A 21,228-nucleotide genomic window follows, 5' to 3' on the forward strand; every position below is an offset into this window, starting at 1 on the left:
AGATGGTGGAGATCTGAAACAATTCTTTTGCATCTGAACTTACTCAGGAGATGGACACAGAGTCTATGGAACTGAGGCAAGGTGGCAGCGAGATTATGGACCCTGTACAGATGGCTGAGGAGGGGGTGTTTGCAGTCCTGAGGCAAATCAGGGTGGATAAATCTTCAAGGCCTGACAAGGTTTTCCCTCGGACCCTATGGGAGGCAAGTGCAGACATTGCTGGAGCCCAAAAGCAGAGCTATTTAAATCATCTTTAGTGACAGGAGAGATGCCAGAGGATTGGAGGATGGCCATTGTTGTTCCGCTGCTTATGAAAGGCTCTAAACATAAATCAGAAAACTATACATCAGTGAGTCTGACATCAGTTGTTGGAAAATTATTCCAAGGGACCGGACTGATGAAGGGTCTCGGCCCGAAACGTTAACTGTTCGTTTCCACAGATGCTGCCCGAGTTCCTCCAGCATGTTGTACGTGTTGCTTTGACCCCAGCATCTGCAGTGTACTTTGTGTTAAAGATAGTCAGCATGGCTTGTGTGTGGTCGGTCATATCCAACCAAACTTATAGAGTTTTTTGAGGAAGTTACCAGGAAAGTGGATGAAAGCAAGGCAGTGGATGTTGTCTACATGGGCTTTAGTAAGGCATTTGACAAGGTCCCCGGTGGGAGGCTGGTCAAGAGTGTTCTATTGAGACATTGGTCATGTGAATAATCAGAGGTTTTTTCCCTAGGCTGAAATATCTAACATGAGAGGGCATGGTTTTAAGTTGCTTGGAAGTAGGTACAGAGGAGATGTCAGGGGTAAGTTTTTTACTCAGAGAGTGGTGAGAGCATGGAATGGGCTGCAGGCAACGATGGTGGATATGGATTATAGGGTCTTTTAAGAGGCTTTTGGACAGGTGCATGGAGCTTAGAAAAATAGAGAGCTATGGGTAACCCTAGGTAACTTCTAAAGTAAGTACATGTTCAGCACAGCATTGTGGGCTGATTGTACTGTCGGTTTTCTATGTTTCATTCAAGATGAGGTAGTTAATCAGGTTAGATATTGGCTTTGTGGGAGAAGTCAGAGAGGGTAGCTTCTCTGACTGGTGTTTGGTCTGTTGTGTTTGTCACCTTCTATATATATATTGTATGTCTGGATGATAAGGTCGATCAACTGGATCAGCAAATTTGCAGCTAACACCAAGACTGGAGATGTAGTGGACAGTAATGAAGGCTATCATGGCATGCAGAGGAATTTGCAGCAGCTGGGAAAATGGGCTGAAAAACGTCAGATGGAATTTAATGCAGACAAGTGTGAAGTTTTGCACTTCAGTGGGGCCAACCAGCTTAGGTCTTACACAGTAAACGGTAGGACACTGAGGATTGTGGTAGTACAAAGGGATCTGGGAATACAGGTCCATAATTCATTGAAAGTGGCGTCATAGATAGATAGGGTCATAAAGAAAGCTTTTGGCACATTGGCTTTCAGAAGTGAGCTAGCCAATAATATTAACCATAGAACCATAGAGCACTACAACACAGTACAGGCCCTTCAGCCCTCCATGTTGTGCCGACCCATATAATCCTTAAAAAAAGTATTAAACCCACACTACCCCATAACCTTCCATTTTTTTCATCCATGTGCCTGTCCAAGAGGCTCTTAAATACCCCTAATGTTTTAGCCTCCACCACCATCCCTGGCAAGTCATTTCAGGCACTCACAACCCTCTGTGTAAATAAACTTACCCCTGATGTCTCCCCTAAACTTCCCTCCCTTAATTTTGTACATATGCCCTCTGGTGTTTGCTATTGGTGCCCTGGGAAACAGGTACTGACTATCCACCCTATCTATGCCTCTCATAATCTTGTAGACCTCTATCAAGTCCCCTCTCATTCTATGCTCCAAAGAGAAAAGTCCCAGCTCTGCTAATCTTGCTTCATATGACTTGTTCTCCAAACCAGGCAACATCCTGGTAAATCTCCTCTGCACCCTCTCCATAGCTTCCACATCCTTCCTATAATGAGGTGACCAGAATTGAACACGATACTCTAAGTGCTGTCTCACCAGAGATTTGTAGAGTTGCAACATGACCTCTCTATTCTTGAACTCAATTCCCCTGTTAATGAAGCCTAGCATCCCATAGGCCGCCTTAACTACCCTATCAACCTGTGCAGCGACCTTGAGGGATGTGTGGATTTGAACCCCAAGATCCCTTTGTTCATCCACACTCTTAAGTAACTGACCATTAATCCTGTACTCAGTCTTCTGGTTTGTCCTTCCAAAATGCATCACCTCACACTTGTCCGGATTGAACTCCATCTGCCAATTTTCTGCTCAATTCTGCAGCCTGTCTATATCCTCTTGTAACCTTTGACAACCTACAGCTCCATCCACAACTCCTCCAATCTTTGTATCATCCACAAACTTACTCACCCATCCTTCCGCCTCTACATCCAGGTCATTTATAAAAATCACAAATAGCAGGGATCCCAGGACAGATCCCTGTGGCACTCCACTAGTCACCGACCTCCAGGCAGAATACTTTCCTTCCACAACTACCCTCTGCTTTCTTCCTTTAAGCCAAATTTTTATCCAAACTGCCAAAGTTCCACTTATCCCATGCCTCATGACTTTCTGGATGAGTCTCTTATGAGGGACCTTGTCAAATGCTTTGCTAAAGTCCATGTAGACCACATCCACTGCCCTACCCTCATCAATTTATTTTGTTACCTCTAAAGAGGATCCCAAAAGTTTCTTCAGATACATAAAGTTAAAAGAGAAGCAAGGTGGATATCAGATTACTGGAAAATGATGCTGGAGAGCTAATAATGGGGGCAATGAAATAGCAGATGAACTGAATAAGCACTTTGCACAGTCTTCACTGTGGAAGCAGTTTTGTAGAAGTTCCAGGTGTCAGGGGCATGAAGTGTGTGAAGTTACCATTACTAGAGAGAAGACTATTGGGAAACTGAAAGGTCTGAAGGTAGGTAAGTCACCTTGACCAGATGGTGTACACTTCAGGCTTCTGAAAGAGGTGACTGAAGAGTTTGTGGAGGTATTAGAAACAATTTTTCAAGAATCACTAGATTCTGGGATGGTTATGGAAAAATGGAAATGTCACTCTTCTCTTCAAGAAGGGAGAGAGGCAGAAGAAAGGAAACTATAGGCCAGTTAGTCTGAGCTCATGGTTGAGAAAATGTTGGAGTCAATTGTTAAGGATGAGGTCTCAGGGTAGTTGGAGGCACTAGATAAAATGGGCCGTTGTCTGCATGGTTTCCTTAAGGGAAAGTCGTACCTGACAAATATGTTGGAATTCTTTGAAGAAATATCAAGCAGTATAGACAAAGTATTGGTTGATGTTGTGTATTGGATTTTCTGAAGTCCTTTGACAATGTGCCACACCTGAGGCTGTTTAACAAGCTATGAGCCCACTGTATTACAGGAAAGATTCTAGCATGGATAAAGCAGTGACTGATTGGCAGGAGGCAAAGAGTGGGAATAAAGGGAGCCTTTTCTGCCTGGCTACCAATGACCTGTGGTGTTCCACAGGGGTCTGTGTTGGAACTGATTCGTTTTACGTTACATGTCAATGATTTGGATGAGGGAATTGATGGCTTTGTTGCAAAGTTTGCAGACAATATGAAGATAGGTGGAGGAGCAGGTACTTTTGAGGAAGTAGGGAGGCTACAGAAGGACTGGACAGATTAGGAGAATGAGCAAAGAAACAGCAGATAGAATACTCTGTCAGGAAGTGTATGGTCATGCACTTTGGTAGAAGAAATGAAAAGATTGATTATTTTCTAAACAGAGAAAATACAAAAAACTGAAGTGCAAGGAGATTGTGCAGGGTTCCTTAAAGTTTAATTTGCAGGTTGAGTCTGTGGCGAGGAAGGCAAATGCAAATTTGGCATTCATTTCAAGAGGACTAGAATATAAAAGCAAGGATATAATGTTGAAACTTTATAAAGCACTGATGAGGCCTGTTGTGAGCAGGCTTGGGCTCCTTATCCTAGAAAGGATGTGGTGAAACTGGAGAGGATTCAAAGGAGGTTCACAAAAATGATTGCAGGATTGAATGGCATGTCTTATGAAGAGTGTTTGATGGCTCTGTTCCTGTATTCACTAGAATTCAGAAGAATGAGGGGTGACCTCATTGAACCCTATCTAATGGAGAAAGGCCTTGATAGAGTGGATGTGGAGAGGGTGTTTCCTCTGATGGGAAAGTATAAGACCAGAGGGAACAGCCTCAGATTTAATGGGGGGTCCTGTTAGAATGGAGATGAGGAGTAATTTTTGTAGCCAAAGTGGTGAATCTTTGGAATTTGTGGAGGTGAATTCTTGAGGCAGAGGTTGATAGATTTTTGATTGGTCAAGGCATGAAGGGATACAGTGAGAAGACAGTAAATTGGGACTGAGAGGAAAATTGGATCAGCCACGATGAAGTTGCGGAGCAGACTCACTGGGCCAGATGGCCTATTTGTGCTCCTGTGTCTTATGGTATTATGGTCTTCTAAGTCAAAGTTTTGAGTACAGGAGATGGGCTGTTATGTTGAAGTTGTATAAGATGTTGCTGAGCCCTAATTGGAATATTGTGTGCAGTTTTGGTCATCTACCTACAGGAAAGATGGAGATAGAGAACTTTCAAGCATGTGGCCGGGTCTGGAGGACCTGAATTTTATGAAAAGATTGAATAGGTTAGGACTTTATTCCTTAGAATGTAGAAGATTGAGGAAATTTGACAGAGGTATACAAAATTCTGAGGGGTATAGATAGGGTAAATACAAACAGGCTTTTTCCACTGAAATTGGGTGGTTCTACAACCTGAGGCCATAGTTAAGGCTGAAAGGTGAAAAGTTTAAGTGGAGTATGAGAGGCAACTTCTTCACTCAAAGGGTCGTGAGAGTGTGGAATGACAGGTTTAGCAAGCTGGGGCTTTTCCCTTTGGGGTGAAGGAGGATGAGCGGTGACTTGATAGAGATGTACAAGGTGATGAGAGAATAGGTCGAGTGGATAGCCAGAGATTTTCCAGAATGAAAATGGCTATTATGAAGGGGTATAAATTTAAAGTTTTTGGAGCAAAGTTGGGGGGGGGGGGGGAATAAAACTTTAGTAAGACCATTCCAGGAAGGCTGGTGAGGCTTTGGGGAGGGTGAAGAAGAATTTTACCAGATTGCTGCCTAGTTTAGAGAACACATGCTGTAATAATACGTTGGACAGATTTGGGTTGTCTTCTGTGGAGTGGCTGAGGCTGAGGGGAGATCTGATAGAGGTTTATAAGATTACGAGATGCATAGATAGGGTAGATAGTCAGAATCTTAGAAATTGGCAAACAGCAGTGGGTATGCTTTTAAAGTTAGTAAGTGTTTAAAGGTGATGTGAGTGGCAAGGTTTTTATGCAGGGAGTGGTGGGTGCTGAGAATGGGCTACTGGGGTACCAGTGAAAACTGACACTTCAGTGCAGTTTAAGAGTCTTTTAGACAGACACATGAATCTGAAAAGAATGTAGAGATATGGGTGATACACAAAAGGAGGATATATAGTCTGAATTGGCTTCAAGATCATGTTCAAGTTTATTGTCATCTGGCTGTGCATATATACGACCAAACCAATCAATGTTCCTGCACATCCTGCATGCACAAAGCATTTCACAACACGCTAAACAAAATATTACCTAAATCAGTTAATAACATGTAATTCAAAGTGTGCAGCACAGGTAAGCAAGAAACAGCTCACTGTCCTGGTGAAGAGAGCTTGATGGTGACAGGGTATTCATTAGCATCACAGCCTGTTACCCAGACTGGCTGTCCTAGTCCTGATGCTCCTGTACCTCCCTACTGACAGTGGTGGGTTAAAGATTGTGGGGTTGGTGGTAGGGATGCTTCAGGTCTTTTGTCTATGATGCTTCCAGTAAATGTCACAAATAGAGGGGGAGAGGAGCCCAGTGATCCTCTCAATGGCTTATACCGTTCTCTGTAGGGTCTTGCAGCTTCCATACCTCACAATGAAGGAGCCAGACAGTACACTCCTGATGGTGCTTCTGTAGCAAGTTGTTAGAACCGCACAAGATTGTGGGCTGTATGGCTTGTCCAATTCTGTGTTTGCTCACTGAGGTGGGATGGTGCACTGGGTTTATAGATATTGGCCCTGTTTCTCCTGTGTGGTTTGTAAGAAAGGTTCCTGTATAATATGGCCTGCTTTTGTGTAAACCTCCTTTTCTGTATCTCTACTGTGCCTGTTGCAAAGAGAGACCTCCCATCTTCCTCTAATATTAATTCACTTCTTTTGTCACAAGTTTGGCATTTGTTCTGAAACATACCCTTTTCAAAGTTCAAAAAGTTTGAAGTAATTTTATTATTAAAATACAAATATATCACCATATACAATCCTGTGATACATGCTTTTGCGGGCATTCACGGTAAATACAAAGAAACTAATAGAATCAATGAAAGGTGGCACCCAACAGGACAGACAAACAAACAATGTGCAAAAGATAACAAACTGTGCAAACACAAAAGGAAAAAAAGAAAGAAAAAAAAACAATAAATATCGAGAACATGAGATGAAGAGTCCTTGAAAGTGAGTCCGTAGGTTGTGGGAACAGTTCAGTGATGGGGCAAGTGAAATTGAGTGAAGTAATAACTGCTCCTGAACCTGATGGTGTGAGTCCTGAGGCTCCTGTATGTTCTTCCTGTTGGCAGCAGTGAGAAGAGAACATGTTCTGGGTGATGGGGGTCCCTGCTGATGGATGCTGCTTTCCTGCAACAATGCATTGTGTAGATGTGCTCAATGGTGGGGTGGGCTTTAATCATAATGGACTGGGTTATATCCATGACTTTTTGTAGGCTTTTTCATTCAAAGGCATTGGTGTTTCCATACCAGGCTTTAATGCAGCCAGTCAGTGTACTTTCTACCACACATCTATAGAAGTTTTAGATGGTATGCTAAATCTGCGCAAACTTCTGATAGATACGCTGCTGTGCTTTCTTTGTAATTGCACTTACATTCTAGAACCAGGACATGATAATGCCAAGGAATTTAAAGTTGCAGACTCTCTCCACGTCTGAACTCCCTGAGGAGAACTGGCTCAAGGACCTCCAATTTCCTTACCCTGAAGTCAATAATCAGCTCTTTGGCCTTGCTGACATTGAGTGAGCATTTGTTGTGGCACTGCAAACCGATTCTGTGTGACAAAGGGCAGCGCGAACCAGATGGCCAATGCTGACGCCGCAGACACACTGATATCTGAGCCGGACGCTGCTGCAGTCAGAGGGCTCAGCTGTTTGAAGATTCTATGGCTGAACAGAATAAATGGTGACACATCACTATTTCTGCTTCTTCAGAAATTCTGTAAATGTATAGGTTAACAAAATATATTCCAAGAGCAATCTCAGGGTTACTGGGGTGCTGAATGTACTCTCAGTGGCTGCATTATTATGTACAGGAGTAGAGCTCAGTAGAGACCAGAACTGAGCACAGTGCTCCAAGTGGGGTCTGACCAGGGTCCTATATAGCTGCAACATTACCTCTCGGCTCCTAAACTCAATCCCACGATTGATGAAGGCCAATGCACCGTGTGCCTTCTTAACCACAGAGTCAACCTGCGCAGCTGCTTTGAGCATCCTATGGACTCGGACCCCAAGATCCCTCTGATCCTCCACACTGCCAAGAGTCTTACCATTAATACTATATTTTGCCATCATATTTGACCTACCAAAATGAACCACTTCACACTTATCTGGGTTAAACTCCATCTGCCACTTCTCCGCCCAGTTTTGCATCCTGTCAATGTCCTTCCACATCATGAAGACCCTGGAGAGACTTGTTCTAGAGCAACTCCAGCCTATGGTTAGGCCACACTTAGACCCCCTCTAGTTCGCCTACCAGCCTGACTAGAAGTTGAGGATGCTATCATCTACCTGCTAACCCATGTCTACGCCCACCTGGACAAGCCGGTGAGCACTGTCATGTTTTTTGACTTCTCCGGTGCGTTCAACACCATCTGCCCTGCTCTGCTGGGTGCGAAGCTGACAGTGATGCAGGTGGATGCTTCCCTGGTGTCATGGATTATTGATTACCTGACTGGCAGACCACAGTACGTGCGCTTGAAACACTGTGTGTCAGACAGAGTGATCAGCAGCACTGGGGCTCCACAGGGGACTGTCCTGACTCCCTTTCTCTTCACCATCTACACCTCGGACTTCAACTACAACACAGAGTCTGCCATCTTCAGAAGTTTCCTGATGACTCTGCCATAGTTGGATGTATCAGTAAGGGAGATGAGGCTGAATACAGGGCTACGGTGGGAAACTTTGTCACATGGTGTGAGCAGAATCATCTGCAACTTAACGTGAAGAAGACTAAGGAGCTGGTGGTGGACCTGAGGAGGGCTAAGGCACCGGTCACCCCTGTTTCCATCCAAGGGGTCAGTGTGAACATGGTGGGGAAATACCTGGGGATACGAACAAACAATAAACTGGACTGGTCAAAGAACACTGAGGCTGTCTACAAGAAGGGTCAGAGCCGTCTCTACTTCCTGAGGAGACTGAGGACCTTTAACATCTGCTGGACGATGCTGAGGATGTTCTACGAGTCTGTGGTGGCCAGTGCTATCATGTTTGCTGTTGTGTGCTGGGGCAGCAGGCTGAGGGTAGCAGACACCAACAGAATTAACAAACTCATTCGTAAGGCCCGTGATGTTGTGGGGGTGGAACTGGACTCTTTGACGATGGTGTCTGAAAAGAGGATGCTGTCCAAGTTGCATGCCATCTTGGACAATGTCTCCCATCCACTCCATAATGTACTGGTTAGACACAGGAGTACATTCAGCCAGAGACTCATTCCACCAAGATGTAACACTGAGTGTCATAGGAAGTCATTCCTACCTGTGGCCATCAAACTTTACAACTCCTCCCTTGGAGTGTCAGACACCCTGAGCCAATAGGCTGGTCCTGGACTCATTTCCACTTGGAATAATTTACTTATTATTATTTAATTATTTATGGTTTTATATTGCTATATTTCTACACTATTCTTGGTTGGTGTTACTGTAACAAAACTCACTTTCCCTTGGGATCAGTAAAGTATGTCTGTCTGTGTCTGTCTGTCCTGCTGTAAGATCTGATAGCCCTCCACTCTATCCATAACACTTCCAACCTTTGTGTCATCTGCAAGCTTACCACCCATCCCTCCACTTCCTCATCCAGATCATTTATAAAAATCACAAAGAGTAAGGGTCCCAGAACAGATATCTGAAGCATTCCACTGGTCACCGGCCTCCATGCAGAATATGACCCGTCTACAACCACTCTTTGCCTTCTGTGGGCAAGCCATTTCTGGATCCACAAAGCAATGTCCCCTTGGATCCCATGCCTCCTTACTTTCTCAATAAGCCTTGCATGGGGGTACCTTATCAAATGCTTTGCTGAAATCCACATACAATATCTACTGCTCTTCCTTCATCAATGTGTTTAGTCATATCCTCAAAAAATTCAATCAGGCTCATAAAGCACGACCTGCCTTTGACAAAGCCATGCTGACGATTCCTAATCATATTTTACCTCTCCGAATGTTCATAAATCCTGCCTCTCAGGATCTTCTCCATCAACTTACCAACCACTAAGGTAAGACTCACTAGTCTATAATTTCCTGGGCTATCTCTACTCCCTTTCTTGAATAAGGGAACAACATCCACCATCCTCTGGAACCTCTCCCATCCCCACTGATGATTCAAACATCATCGCCAGAGGCTCAGCAATCTCCTCCCTCGCCTCCCACAGTAGCCACAAAAGGACACAGGTTTATGGTGCTGGGGAGTAGGTACAGAGGAGATGTCAGGGGTAAGATTTTTTACTCAGAGTGGTGAGTGCGTGGAATGGGCTGCTGGCAACGGTGGTGGAGGCAGATATGATAGGGTCTTTTAAGAGACTTTTGGATAAGTACATGCAGCTTAGAAAAAAAGAGGGCTTTGGGTAAGCCTAGTAATTTCTAAGGTAGGGACATGTTCGGCACAACTCTGGGCCGAAGGGCCTGTATTGTGCTGTAGGTTTTCTGTGTTTCTATATTCTATGTTCTACCTCAGCCTTTTTTCTCCAGTTCATCTGAAGAGTTTTGGCCTGAAACGTCGACTGTCCTCTCTTCCAAGATGCTGCTGGGCCTGCTGGGTTCCTCCAGCATTTTCTGTGTGCTGCCCCTCCACCACTCTTCGCATCATCTGCAAACTTTGTAACAAAGCCATCAATTACATTACCTAAATCATTGACATATAACTTAAAAAGAATTGGTCCCAACACGGACCTCAGTTCAGTACCACCAGTCACTGGCAGCCAACCAGAAAAAGCTTCATTTATTCGCATTCTTTGCCTCCTGCCAATCGGCAGTAACACATGATTATTTGAGTTACTGTCAACTTGAACCAGTCTGGCCATTCTCCTCTAATTTCTTTCATTAACAAGGCATTTTACACCTACAGAACTGGCACTTCCTGGATGTTTTATGCTTTTCACACCATTCTCTGTAAACTCCCAGACTGTTGTGGGTGAAAATCACCGGAGATCAGCAGTTTCTGAGATACTCAAACCACCCTGTCTGGCACCAACAATCATTCCACAGTCAAAGTCGCTTAGATCACATTTCTTCCCCAGTTGGAAGTTTGACCTGAACAACACCAGAACCTCTTGACCATGTCTGCATGCTTCTATGCACTCAATTGCTGCCACATGATTGGCTGATTAGATCATTGCAATAATGACAGGTGTACCCAATAAAGTGGCCTCTGAGCAGACATGAGCACAGATTGTACATGTTTTTTGACCCTTTGGTGAAACAGGGCTGAAGGATTGCTCAAACATTTGGGGACGTGCACACACAAAAGGTAGGTCATTCAGCATCTATGGAGAGGAATAAATGGTTGACGTTGTGGGTGAAGATCCTACACAAGGATATCAAGAGGTGTACAAAAGTATCATAGACACACACAATACAGAATAAGGCCTGTGATCCAATCCCACAGCACACAAACAGCCCAGTGATCCAGTCCCACAGCACACAAACAGCCCAGTGATCCAGTCCCACAACACAGAAACAGGCCAGTGATCCAGTCCCACAACACAGAAACAGGCCAGTGATCCAGTCCCACAGCACACAAACAGCCCAGTGATCCAGTACCACAACACAGAAACAGGCCAGTGACCCATTCCCACAACACACAAACAGCCCAGTGATCCAGTACCACAACACACAAACAGGCCAGTGATCCAGTCCCACAGCACAGAAACAGGCCAGTGATCCAGTACCACAACACAAAAACAGGCCAGTGACCCATTCCCACAACTCACAAACAGCCCAGTGATCCAGTACCACAACACACAAACAGGCCAGTGATCCAGTCCCACAGCACAGAAACAGGCCAGTGATCCAGTCCCACAGCACAGAAACAGGCCAGTGATCCAGACCCACAAGACACAAACAGCCCAGTGATCCAGTCCCACAGCACACAAACAGCCCAGTGATCCAGTCCCACAACACAGAAACAGGCCAGTGATCCAGTCCCACAACACAGAAACAGCCCAGTGATCCAGTCCCACAACACAGAAACAGGCCAGTGATCCAGTCCAACAGCACACAAACAGGCCAGTGATCCAGTCCTACAATACAGAAACAGGCCAGTGATCCAGTCCCACAGCACACAAACAGGCCAGTGATCCATTCCTACAACACACAAACAGGCCAGTGATCCAGACCCACAAGACACAAACAGGCCAGTGATCCAGTCCTACAATACAGAAACAGGCCAGTGATCCAGTCCTACAATACAGAAACAGGCCAGTGATCCAGTCCCACAGCACACAAACAGGCCAGTGATCCAGACCCACAAGACACAAACAGGCCAGTGATCCAGACCCACAAGACACAAACAGGCCAGTGATCAAGACCTACAACACACAAACAGGCCAGTGATCCAGACCCACAAGACACAAACAGGCCAGTGATCCAGTCCTACAATACAGAAACAGGCCAGTGATCCAGTCCCACAGCACACAAACAGGCCAGTGATCCAGTCCTACAACACACAAACAGACCAGTGATCCAGACCCACAAGACACAAACAGGCCAGTGATCCAGTCCTACAACACACAAACAGGCCAGTGATCCAGTCCTACAACACACAAACAGGCCAGTGATCCAGTCACACAGCACAGAAACAGGCCAGTGATCCAGACCCACAAGACACAAACAGGCCAGTGATCAAGACCTACAACACACAAACAGGCCAGTGATCCAGACCCACAAGACACAAACAGGCCAGTGATCCAGACCCACAAGACACAAACAGGCCAGTGATCAAGACCTACAACACACAAACAGGCCAGTGATCCAGACCCACAAGACACAAACAGGCCAGTGATCCAGTCCTACAATACAGAAACAGGCCAGTGATCCAGTCCCACAGCACACAAACAGGCCAGTGATCCAGTCCTACAACACACAAACAGGCCAGTGATCCAGTCCTACAACACACAAACAGGCCAGTGATCCAGTCACACAGCACAGAAACAGGCCAGTGATCCAGACCCACAACACACAAACAGGCCAGTGATCCAGTCACACAGCACAGAAACAGGCCAGTGATTCAGTCCCACAAGACACAAACAGGCCAGTGATTCAGTCCCACAAGACACAAACAGGCCAGTGATCCAGTCCCACAGCACACAAACAGGCCAGTGATCCAGTCCCACAGCACACAAACAGGCCAGTGATCCAGACCCACAAGACACAAACAGGCCAGTGATCCAGTCCTACAATACAGAAACAGGCCAGTGATCCAGTCCCACAGCACACAAACAGGCCAGTGATCCAGTCCCACAACACACAAACAGCCCTGTGATCCAATCCCACAGCACAGAAGCAGCTCAGTGATCCAGTCCCACAGCACAGTAACAGGCCAGTGACCCATTCCCACAGCACACAAACAGGCCAGTGATCCAGTCCCACAGCAAAGAAACAGGCCAGTGATCCAGTCCCAGAACACACAAACAGCCCTGTGATCCAATCCCACAGCACAGAAACAGGCCAGTGATCCAATCCCACATCACAGAAACAGGCCAGTGATCCAATCCCACAGCACAGAAACAGGCCAGTGATCCAGTCCCACAGCACAGAAACAGGCCAGTGATCCAGTCCCACAGCACAGAAACAGGCCAGTGATCCAATCCCACAGCACAGAAACAGGCCAGTGATCCAATCCCACAGCACAGAAACAGGCCAGTGATCCAATCCCACAGCACAGAAACAGGTCAGTGATCCAATCCCACAGCACAGAAACAGGCCAGTGATCCAATCCCACATCACAGAAACAGGCCAGTGATCCAATCCCACAGCACAGAAACAGGCCAGTGATCCAATCCCACAGCACAAACCGGCCAGTGATCCAATCCCACATCACAGCTACATGGTTCACATCTTCTGCGGAAGACTATAAGACATGGGACCAGAATTAGGACATTCAGCCCATCGAGTCTGCTCCCCCATTCCATCATGGCTGATCCTGGATCCCACACAACCCCATATGCCTGCCTTCTCACCATATCCTTTGATGCCCTGTCCGGTCAGGAAAAGATCATCTTCCACCTTCAATGATCCACAAATTTGGCCTGCACCGCGGTCTGTGGCACAGCGTTCCACATATTTACTACTTGCTGGCTAAAAAAATTGGACTCTCATGTTCTCAATACTAATTGCTTATTTATTTAATTATATTATTATTTCTTTCTTTTTGTATTTGCACAGTTGTCTTTTGCACGCTGGTGGAATGCCCAAGTTGGTGCAATTTTTCATTGATTCTTTTATGGTTATTTTTCTGTTTTGGGATTTATTGAGCATGTCTGCAAGAAAATGAATCTCAAGGTTGTATGTGGTGACATATATGTATTTTGATAATATATTTGCTTTGAACTTCAAATTAAATAGTTGGATCCCACAGCCCCTCCATGACATTCACCCGTCCTTTCTGGGAATTGCAGCTGGCAATGCATTTGAGCGCACAGAACAGACGTGCCATTGAGTTTGGATCTAGCTGACGCAGAGGGAGATTACTGCATCTATAGACGTGTAGTTCATTGGCAGGCTCTACACTTCGCATGGCCTTGGAGTGCGATTGTATAAGCAGGGTCCAGTTACTCTGGTGATTCTATCCTTCCGGACCAAGCTTTAAATAACATCCAACTGGACCATTTAACTTGTTGAGGAGAATTTAATAGACTCAATGGAATATAATCCTCCTACCACGAACAAGTGCAGATGCAAATACAATTGAGATATTACTGTCACATACACTGTTTATGGAGTATTGTGAACAGTTTGTGTCCCTTATCTGCTGGCATTGGAGAGGGTTCAGAGGAGGCTCACGAGAATGATCCTGAAAAAAGGGTTAATGTATGAGGCACGTTTGATGGTCTGGGCTTGTTGGAATTTAGAAGAAGAGTGGCGGGTGGGGTTCACATTGATGCCTATTGAATATTGAAATTCCTCAGTAGAGTGTATGTAGATAGGATGTTTCATGCAGTGGGGGAGTCTAGGACCAGAGGACACAGCCTCAGAAAAGAGAAACGTCCATTTAGGATGGAGATGAGGAGGAATTTCTTTAGCCAGAGTTTGGTGAATCTGTGGAATTCATTGCCGCAGACAGCTGTGGAGGCCAAATCATTCAGTATATTGAAACTGGAGGTTGATATTAATCAAAGGTAGTGGGTAGAGGCAGGAGAATGCAGCTGAGAGGGATAATAAATGGCATGATGGAATGGCAGAGCGGATTCAGTGAGCCTAACGGCCTAATTCTGCTTATATGGCTTATAGTCGTTATTCCTTTTCATAGATGCTGCCTGACCTGCTGAGTTCCTCCTGCATTTTGTCTGTGTGTTACTCAAGATATCTGTGCCATACAGAAGATGGCAGCCCAACTGACAGGTTGTCAATGAACACCCTAAACAACCATTCCCTCTGCCACAGTGCTCTGTGCTCCCCAGAGTAGGTACTCAGCTTTATTTACTACATCACCGAGATGATTAAGCTATAAGACACAGGAGCAGAATTCGGCTATTTGGCCCATCGAGTCAGCTCTACAATTGGGCAGCACGGTAGCATAGTGGTTAACACAATGTTTTACAGTACAGGTAGCCAGGGTTCAATTCCCGTCTGCCTATAAAGAATTTGTACATTCTCCCCATGACTGTGTGAATTTCCTCCGGGTGATCCAGTTTCCTCCCACAGTCCAAAGTCATGCCAGTTGGTAGGTTAATTGTTCATTGTAAATTGTCCTGTGATTAGGCTAAGATTAAATAGGGGGATTCCGAGAAGATGTGGCTCAAAAGGCCGGAAGGGCCAATATTCTGCACCGTATCTCAATAAATAAAATTCCAACATGGATGATTTATTAACCCTCTCAACTCCTTACTTAGTCCAAGCATTGAGAATCTTGTCTTGCACCCTGTTCAATCATGTCAAACCATTGCACGTTGCATTCAGATTGAACATACATACAGTCCCTTTGGCCCACAATGTTGTGTTGATCTTATAACCAATCGAACTCTTCCCTCCATCCATTTTCCACACACCCCTCTGCTTCCACCCTCCTCCTCTCCCTCTCCTTTCCTACTTCCCTTTCCATCTCCCTCCCTCCTCTTCTTCCACCCTCCCCTTCATTTTCTCTCTCTCCATTTTCATCCTCCTCCTGCCCCTCCCCTTTACCCTCCTCTTCTTCCTCCTACCCCCATCCCTCCCTCCCTCCTATTTCCGCCTTCCTCCTTCCTGTTCCCCTTCCACCCACCTCTCCCTTCCCCTTCCCCCTCCCTAACTCCCCCTTCACCTTCCCTTTCCCACAATCTTCCTCCCTTTTCTTCCCTCCCCATCCCCTTCCACCCTTTCCCTTCCTCCTCCTCCCCCTCCCCATCCTCCCTCCCCTTTCACCTACCACCCCCTCTTCTTTTTCTCTTCACCTCCTCTTCCCATTCTACCTCATCCTTCCCTTCCTCTCACTCCCTCCTTTCCCCTTCCCCCCACTCTTCCTTTGCCTCCACCCTCCCCCTCCCCTTTCCTCCCTCTCCTTCCTCCTTCTTTGCCCAACTTTACCTCGCACTTGCATGCTTCGACCTCACACAATTAGTGTTTGGGTGTTTATGATTTGCTCTGTAGCTGGTTCAGCTCGATTGTGGTCTGAATGTTCAACTCTGCTTCTCCTTTGCTTGCCTCTTCATTGTTTGTAATGATCATTTACCACAATTTTCACCAGAAAAAGTGTTAGTAATAAAGTATTCAGTTGAATTCCTTGTTTTGTTAACTCCCAGTAAGTAGTCCCTCATCTTCGGCAGCACCATCTTAAACCAGAAGAGGAAATTTCAAAGAAAGTGTGAGGGGTGAGTTTTTTACACAGCGAGTGGTGGGGGCCTGGAATGTGCTGCCTGGGGGGGGGGGGGATGGTGGAGGCAGATACATTAGAGACATTTAGATAGGCACAGGGATGTGAGGAAAATGGAGGGATGTGGGTATTGTGCAGGCAATAGGGATTAATTTATGAATTTAACTGGCTTGGAACAACATTATGGGCTGCAGGCCCTGTTCCTGTGCTGTATGGTTCGATGTTCTGTATCTCTGAGGAAGCGGGTAATGCTGCTGCTGTTGGTTTATTGAAACGAATCTTCTTCTTTGCCGCAGGTACTTTGAGCTGCAGGAAGGCCATTTTGAGTACAACTCCTCTACGTGCAGGAAGCTGCGGAACGACATCATGGAGGTGAAGGTACTCTCCATGTGAGTCATTGTGAATTCAGGCCAGGGACCCATGGATCCATGCAGTCAGTAAAAGTTAAACTATGATTTAAAAAGCTGTGTGAGAACTATGGCAAAAGTGACCAAATGCAGGAAGGTATCTCAGGAATGGATGAAAAGTAAGAGTTTAGAGAAGCTGAAAGAAAGCTAATGAAGAAATGCTGTGCTGGCATTGGAGAGGGTCCAGAGGAGTCAGAGAGTCACAGAACACTACAGCACAAAAAAGGGCCAATCGGCCTATCTAGTTCATGCTGAACTATTGATCTGCCTAGTACCATTGACCTGCACCTGGACCATACGCCTCTCATCCATGTACCTATCCAAATTTCTCTTAAATGTTCGAATTGAACTTGCACTGGCAGCTCATTCCACACTCTCACCACCCTCTGAGTGAAGAAATTCCTCTTGCGTTCCACTTAAACATTTCACCTTTCACTCTTAACCCATGACCTCTAGTTGTAATCTCACCCAACTTCAGTGGAAAAATCCTGCTTGCATTTACCTCTTTCAAATCTTCCGTCATTCTCATATGCTCCAGGGAATAAAGTCTTAATCTATTCAATCTTTCCTATAACTCAGGTCGACAATATCCTTGTAGATTTTTTTCTGCACTCTTTCAATCTTATTTACATCTTCCCTGCAGGTAGGTAACCATAACTGCACTCAATTATCCAAATATGGCCTCACCAACATCTTATAAAACTTCAACATAACATCCCAACTCCTGTACTCAGTACTTTGATTTATGAAGGCCAATGTGCCAAAAGCTTTCTTTATGACCTTATCTACCTGGGATGACAATTTCAAGGAATTATGCCTAATTCTGCTAATATGTTCTATGATCTAAAGGTTACCAGAGAGTGGTACTAGATGGTTGCCCCTCTGTTTAGAAGCCTGTGACTAGCACATCAGAGTGGGTATCGATAGAAGACCATAAGTCACAGGCTGTTAGGTCCATCATGTCTGCTCTTCCATTTAATCATAGCTGATTCTTTTTTATCCTCCTCCTCAGCCCCACTCCCCAGCTTTCTCCCCATAACCTTTGATGCGTATCCAATCAAGAACCTATTAAGCTCTGCCTTAAATATGTACACCCAACGACCTTGCCTCCACATCTGCTTGTGGTAGTAAATTCCACAAGTTCACCACCTTCTGGCTAAAGATATTTTTCTGCATCTCTGTTTTAAATGGACGCTCCTCTACTCTGAGGGTGTGCCCTGTTGTCTGAGACTCCTGTAATGCCACGGGCTCTTAACTTGGTAAGCAGCCTCCTGTATAGCATCTTGTTAATAGCCTTCCAAAAGGCCAAATATACATCCTTTCCACATCCAGGCCTTTCAACATTCAAAAGGTTTGAATGAGATTCCCTCCTCATCCTTCTAAATTCCAGTGAGTATAGACCTAGAGCCATTGAATGTTCTCATATGATAGCCCATTCATTTCTGGAATCATCGTTGTGAAAATCCTCTGAACCCTCTCCAATGCCAGCACATCTTTTCTTAGATGAGGGGCCCAAAACTGTTCACAGTACTCAAGGTGAGGTCTCACCAGTGCTTTATAATGCACAGCATCACATCCCTGCTCTTGTATTCTAGACCACTTGAAATGAATGCTAACATTGCATTTGCCTTCCTCACTACCAACTCTACCTTTAGGGCGTTCTGCACAAGGACTCCCAAGACCCTTTGCATCTCAGATTTTTGGATTTACTCCCCATTTAGAAAATAGTCTGTACATTTACTTCTTCTTGTATCATCTGCAAACTTGACAACAAAGCCATTTATTCCATCATCTAATATCATTGATATACAGCATAAAAAGAAGCAGTCCTAACACCGACCCCTGCGGAACACCACTAGTCACTGGCAGCCAACCAGAAGATGATCCTTTTATTCCCACTCACTGCCTCCTACCAATCAGCCAATGCCAGTAACTTTCCTGTAATACCATGGGCTCCTAACTTTCCAAGCAGCCTCATGTGTGGCACCCTGTCTTCTGAAAGCCTAAATGCTCATCATCCACTGCATCCTCTTTATCAATCCTACTTGTAATCTTCTCAAAGAATTCCAAGGTTCATCAGGCAGGATTTGTCCAACCTTGTCCTGTGTCACCAAATCCACTGTAACTTCATCCTTAACAAGTGACTCTAACATCTTCCCAACCACTGAGGTCAGGCTAACTGGTCTATAATTTCTTCTGTCTTCCTCCTTTCTTAAAGAGTTGGGTGATATAAGCCGACAAGGAGTAAACAGATACTTTAAAGTGGATGGGTGATAGCGACATGGCATCATTTAGTGGAAATAGTTTATTTAGCCAGAGGGTGGTGTATCTGTGGAATTTATTGCCACAGATGGCTGTGGAGCCAGGTCATTAGGTATATTTAAATCGGATGTTGGTAGGTTCTTGATTAGCCATGGCATGAAAAGTTACGGGGAGAAGGCAGCGGAATGGGGTTGAGAGAGATATTAAATCAGCCATGATGGAATGAAGTTGAGAGGGAACAAGCAAACAGAGTGCCATGAGAATACAGAATGGGAGGGGGAGCGGAGCAAAGCAGACATTGAAATGCTGCCCAGTTAAAGGTAGAAATCTACTGAGTGCAAGATGCAAACATCTAGTACACAACAAATGGTGAATTAACAGCACCTACACTAACTAATGATAAAGGTTAGTTTTATTTACCGCATATATATCAAAACGTAGAGTGAGATGCATCAATGACTAACACAGTCTGAGGATGTGCTGGGGACAGCCTACAAGTGTCACCATTCTTCTGGTGTCAACATAGCATGCCCACAGTTCAGTAATCCATATGTCTTTGGACTGTGGGAGGAAACCGGAGCACCCGCAGGAATCCACACGGTTACAGGGAGAAAGTACAGACTCCTTACAGACAACAGTGGGAAGTGAACTCTGATCTTCTGATTGCTGGTGTTGTAAAGCACTTAATTAACAACTGCGATACTCTGCTACCCTTAGAGACCAGAGCAATAACAGGCCCTTCGTCTGACCTCAGAATCAGACTTAATATCACTGGCATATGTCGTGAAATTTGTTGTTTTGTGGCAGTAGTATATAATTATAAAAACTATAAATTACTATAATTAATTAGTTCAAAATCACAGGGAAAAAAATACTGAAGTAGTCTTCATGGGCTCATTGTCCATTCAGAAATCTGATGGTGGAGGGGAAGAGGCTGCTCCTGAAAAGTTGAATGTGTGTCTTCAGGTTCATGTACCTCTTCCTTGATGAGAAGAGGGCATGCCCTGGGTGATGGGCATCCATAATGATGGATGCCACTTTTTTGAAGGTGTTCTCGATCAGGAAGCTGCTGCCCCTGATGGAGCTGGCTGAGTTTACAACTTTCTGCAGCTTATTTCATTCCCATGAAATGGCCCTCCATATCAGACTGTGATGCAACCAGTTAGAATGCGTGCCACAGCACATTTGTAGCATACCAATTGTCCTAATGTTATATGAGACTATAAGACATAGGAGCAGAATTAGGTCATTCAGCCCATCAAGTCTGCTCCAACATTTCATCATGGCTGATCCAGAATCCCATTCAACCCCATACATCTGCCTTCTCACCATAACCTTTGTTGGCCTGACCAATCAGGAAACTATCCATTTTTGCTTTAAATACACCCATGGTCTTGGACTCCATAGCTGTCTGTGGCAGAACATACCACAGATTTACTACTCACTGGCTAAAAGAATTCCTCCTCACCTCTGTTCTAAAGGGTCACCCCTCAATTTTGAGGCTGTGTCCTCTAGTTTCAGACACTCCCATCATAGGAAGCATCCTCTGCACATCCACCTTATCAAGTACTTTCAACATGCGATAGGTTTCAATAAGATCCCCTCGCATTCTTCTAAATTCCAGTGAGTACAGGCCCAAAGCTGCCAAATGCACTTCATATGTTAACCCCTTCATTCCCAGAACATCCTCATGGACCTCCTCTGGACTCTTTCTCCAATGACAATCCATCCTTTTTGAGATATGGGGCCCAAAGTGCAGCCTGACCAATGACTTATAAAGCCTCAAAATTATCTCTTTTTTCATATTCTATTCCCCTTAAGTTGAATACCAACATTGCATTTGCCTTCTTTGCCACAGACCCAACCTCTAAATTAACCTTCTAAGTCTTGCATCAGGACTCCTGAATCCCTCTGCACCTCTGATATTTATACCTTCTCCCCATTTAGATAATAGTCTGCACTATTGTTCCTTTTACCAAAATGCATTATCATATATTTCCCAACACTGTATTCCATCTGCCACTTTTCTGCCCATTCTTCCAATCTGTCTGCAAACTTTGCCATGATATAATTCATTGCCAAACAATGTGAAAAACAGTGGTCCCAATACTGACCCCTGAGGAAAACCACTAGTCACCGGCAGCCAACCAGAAAAGGCTCTTTTTACTCCCA

The 21,228-nt window shown here is 45.0% G+C and overlaps 1 protein-coding gene across 1 annotated transcript in view; it reads left to right on the top strand.

The window, feature by feature from the left end:
* st8sia5 (ST8 alpha-N-acetyl-neuraminide alpha-2,8-sialyltransferase 5) overlaps positions 1-21,228 on the top strand; it is an 80,459-nt gene that overhangs the window by 4,019 nt on the left and 55,212 nt on the right. Inside the window, exon 2 of the mRNA XM_059989780.1 lies at positions 16,684-16,776. Coding sequence (XP_059845763.1) covers positions 16,684-16,776 — 93 coding nt within the window. The remainder of the gene's footprint in view (positions 1-16,683; positions 16,777-21,228) is intronic.

The sequence above is a fragment of the Hypanus sabinus genome, chromosome 14 (genome assembly GCF_030144855.1).
Source record: "Hypanus sabinus isolate sHypSab1 chromosome 14, sHypSab1.hap1, whole genome shotgun sequence".
Lineage (NCBI taxonomy): Eukaryota > Metazoa > Chordata > Chondrichthyes > Myliobatiformes > Dasyatidae > Hypanus > Hypanus sabinus.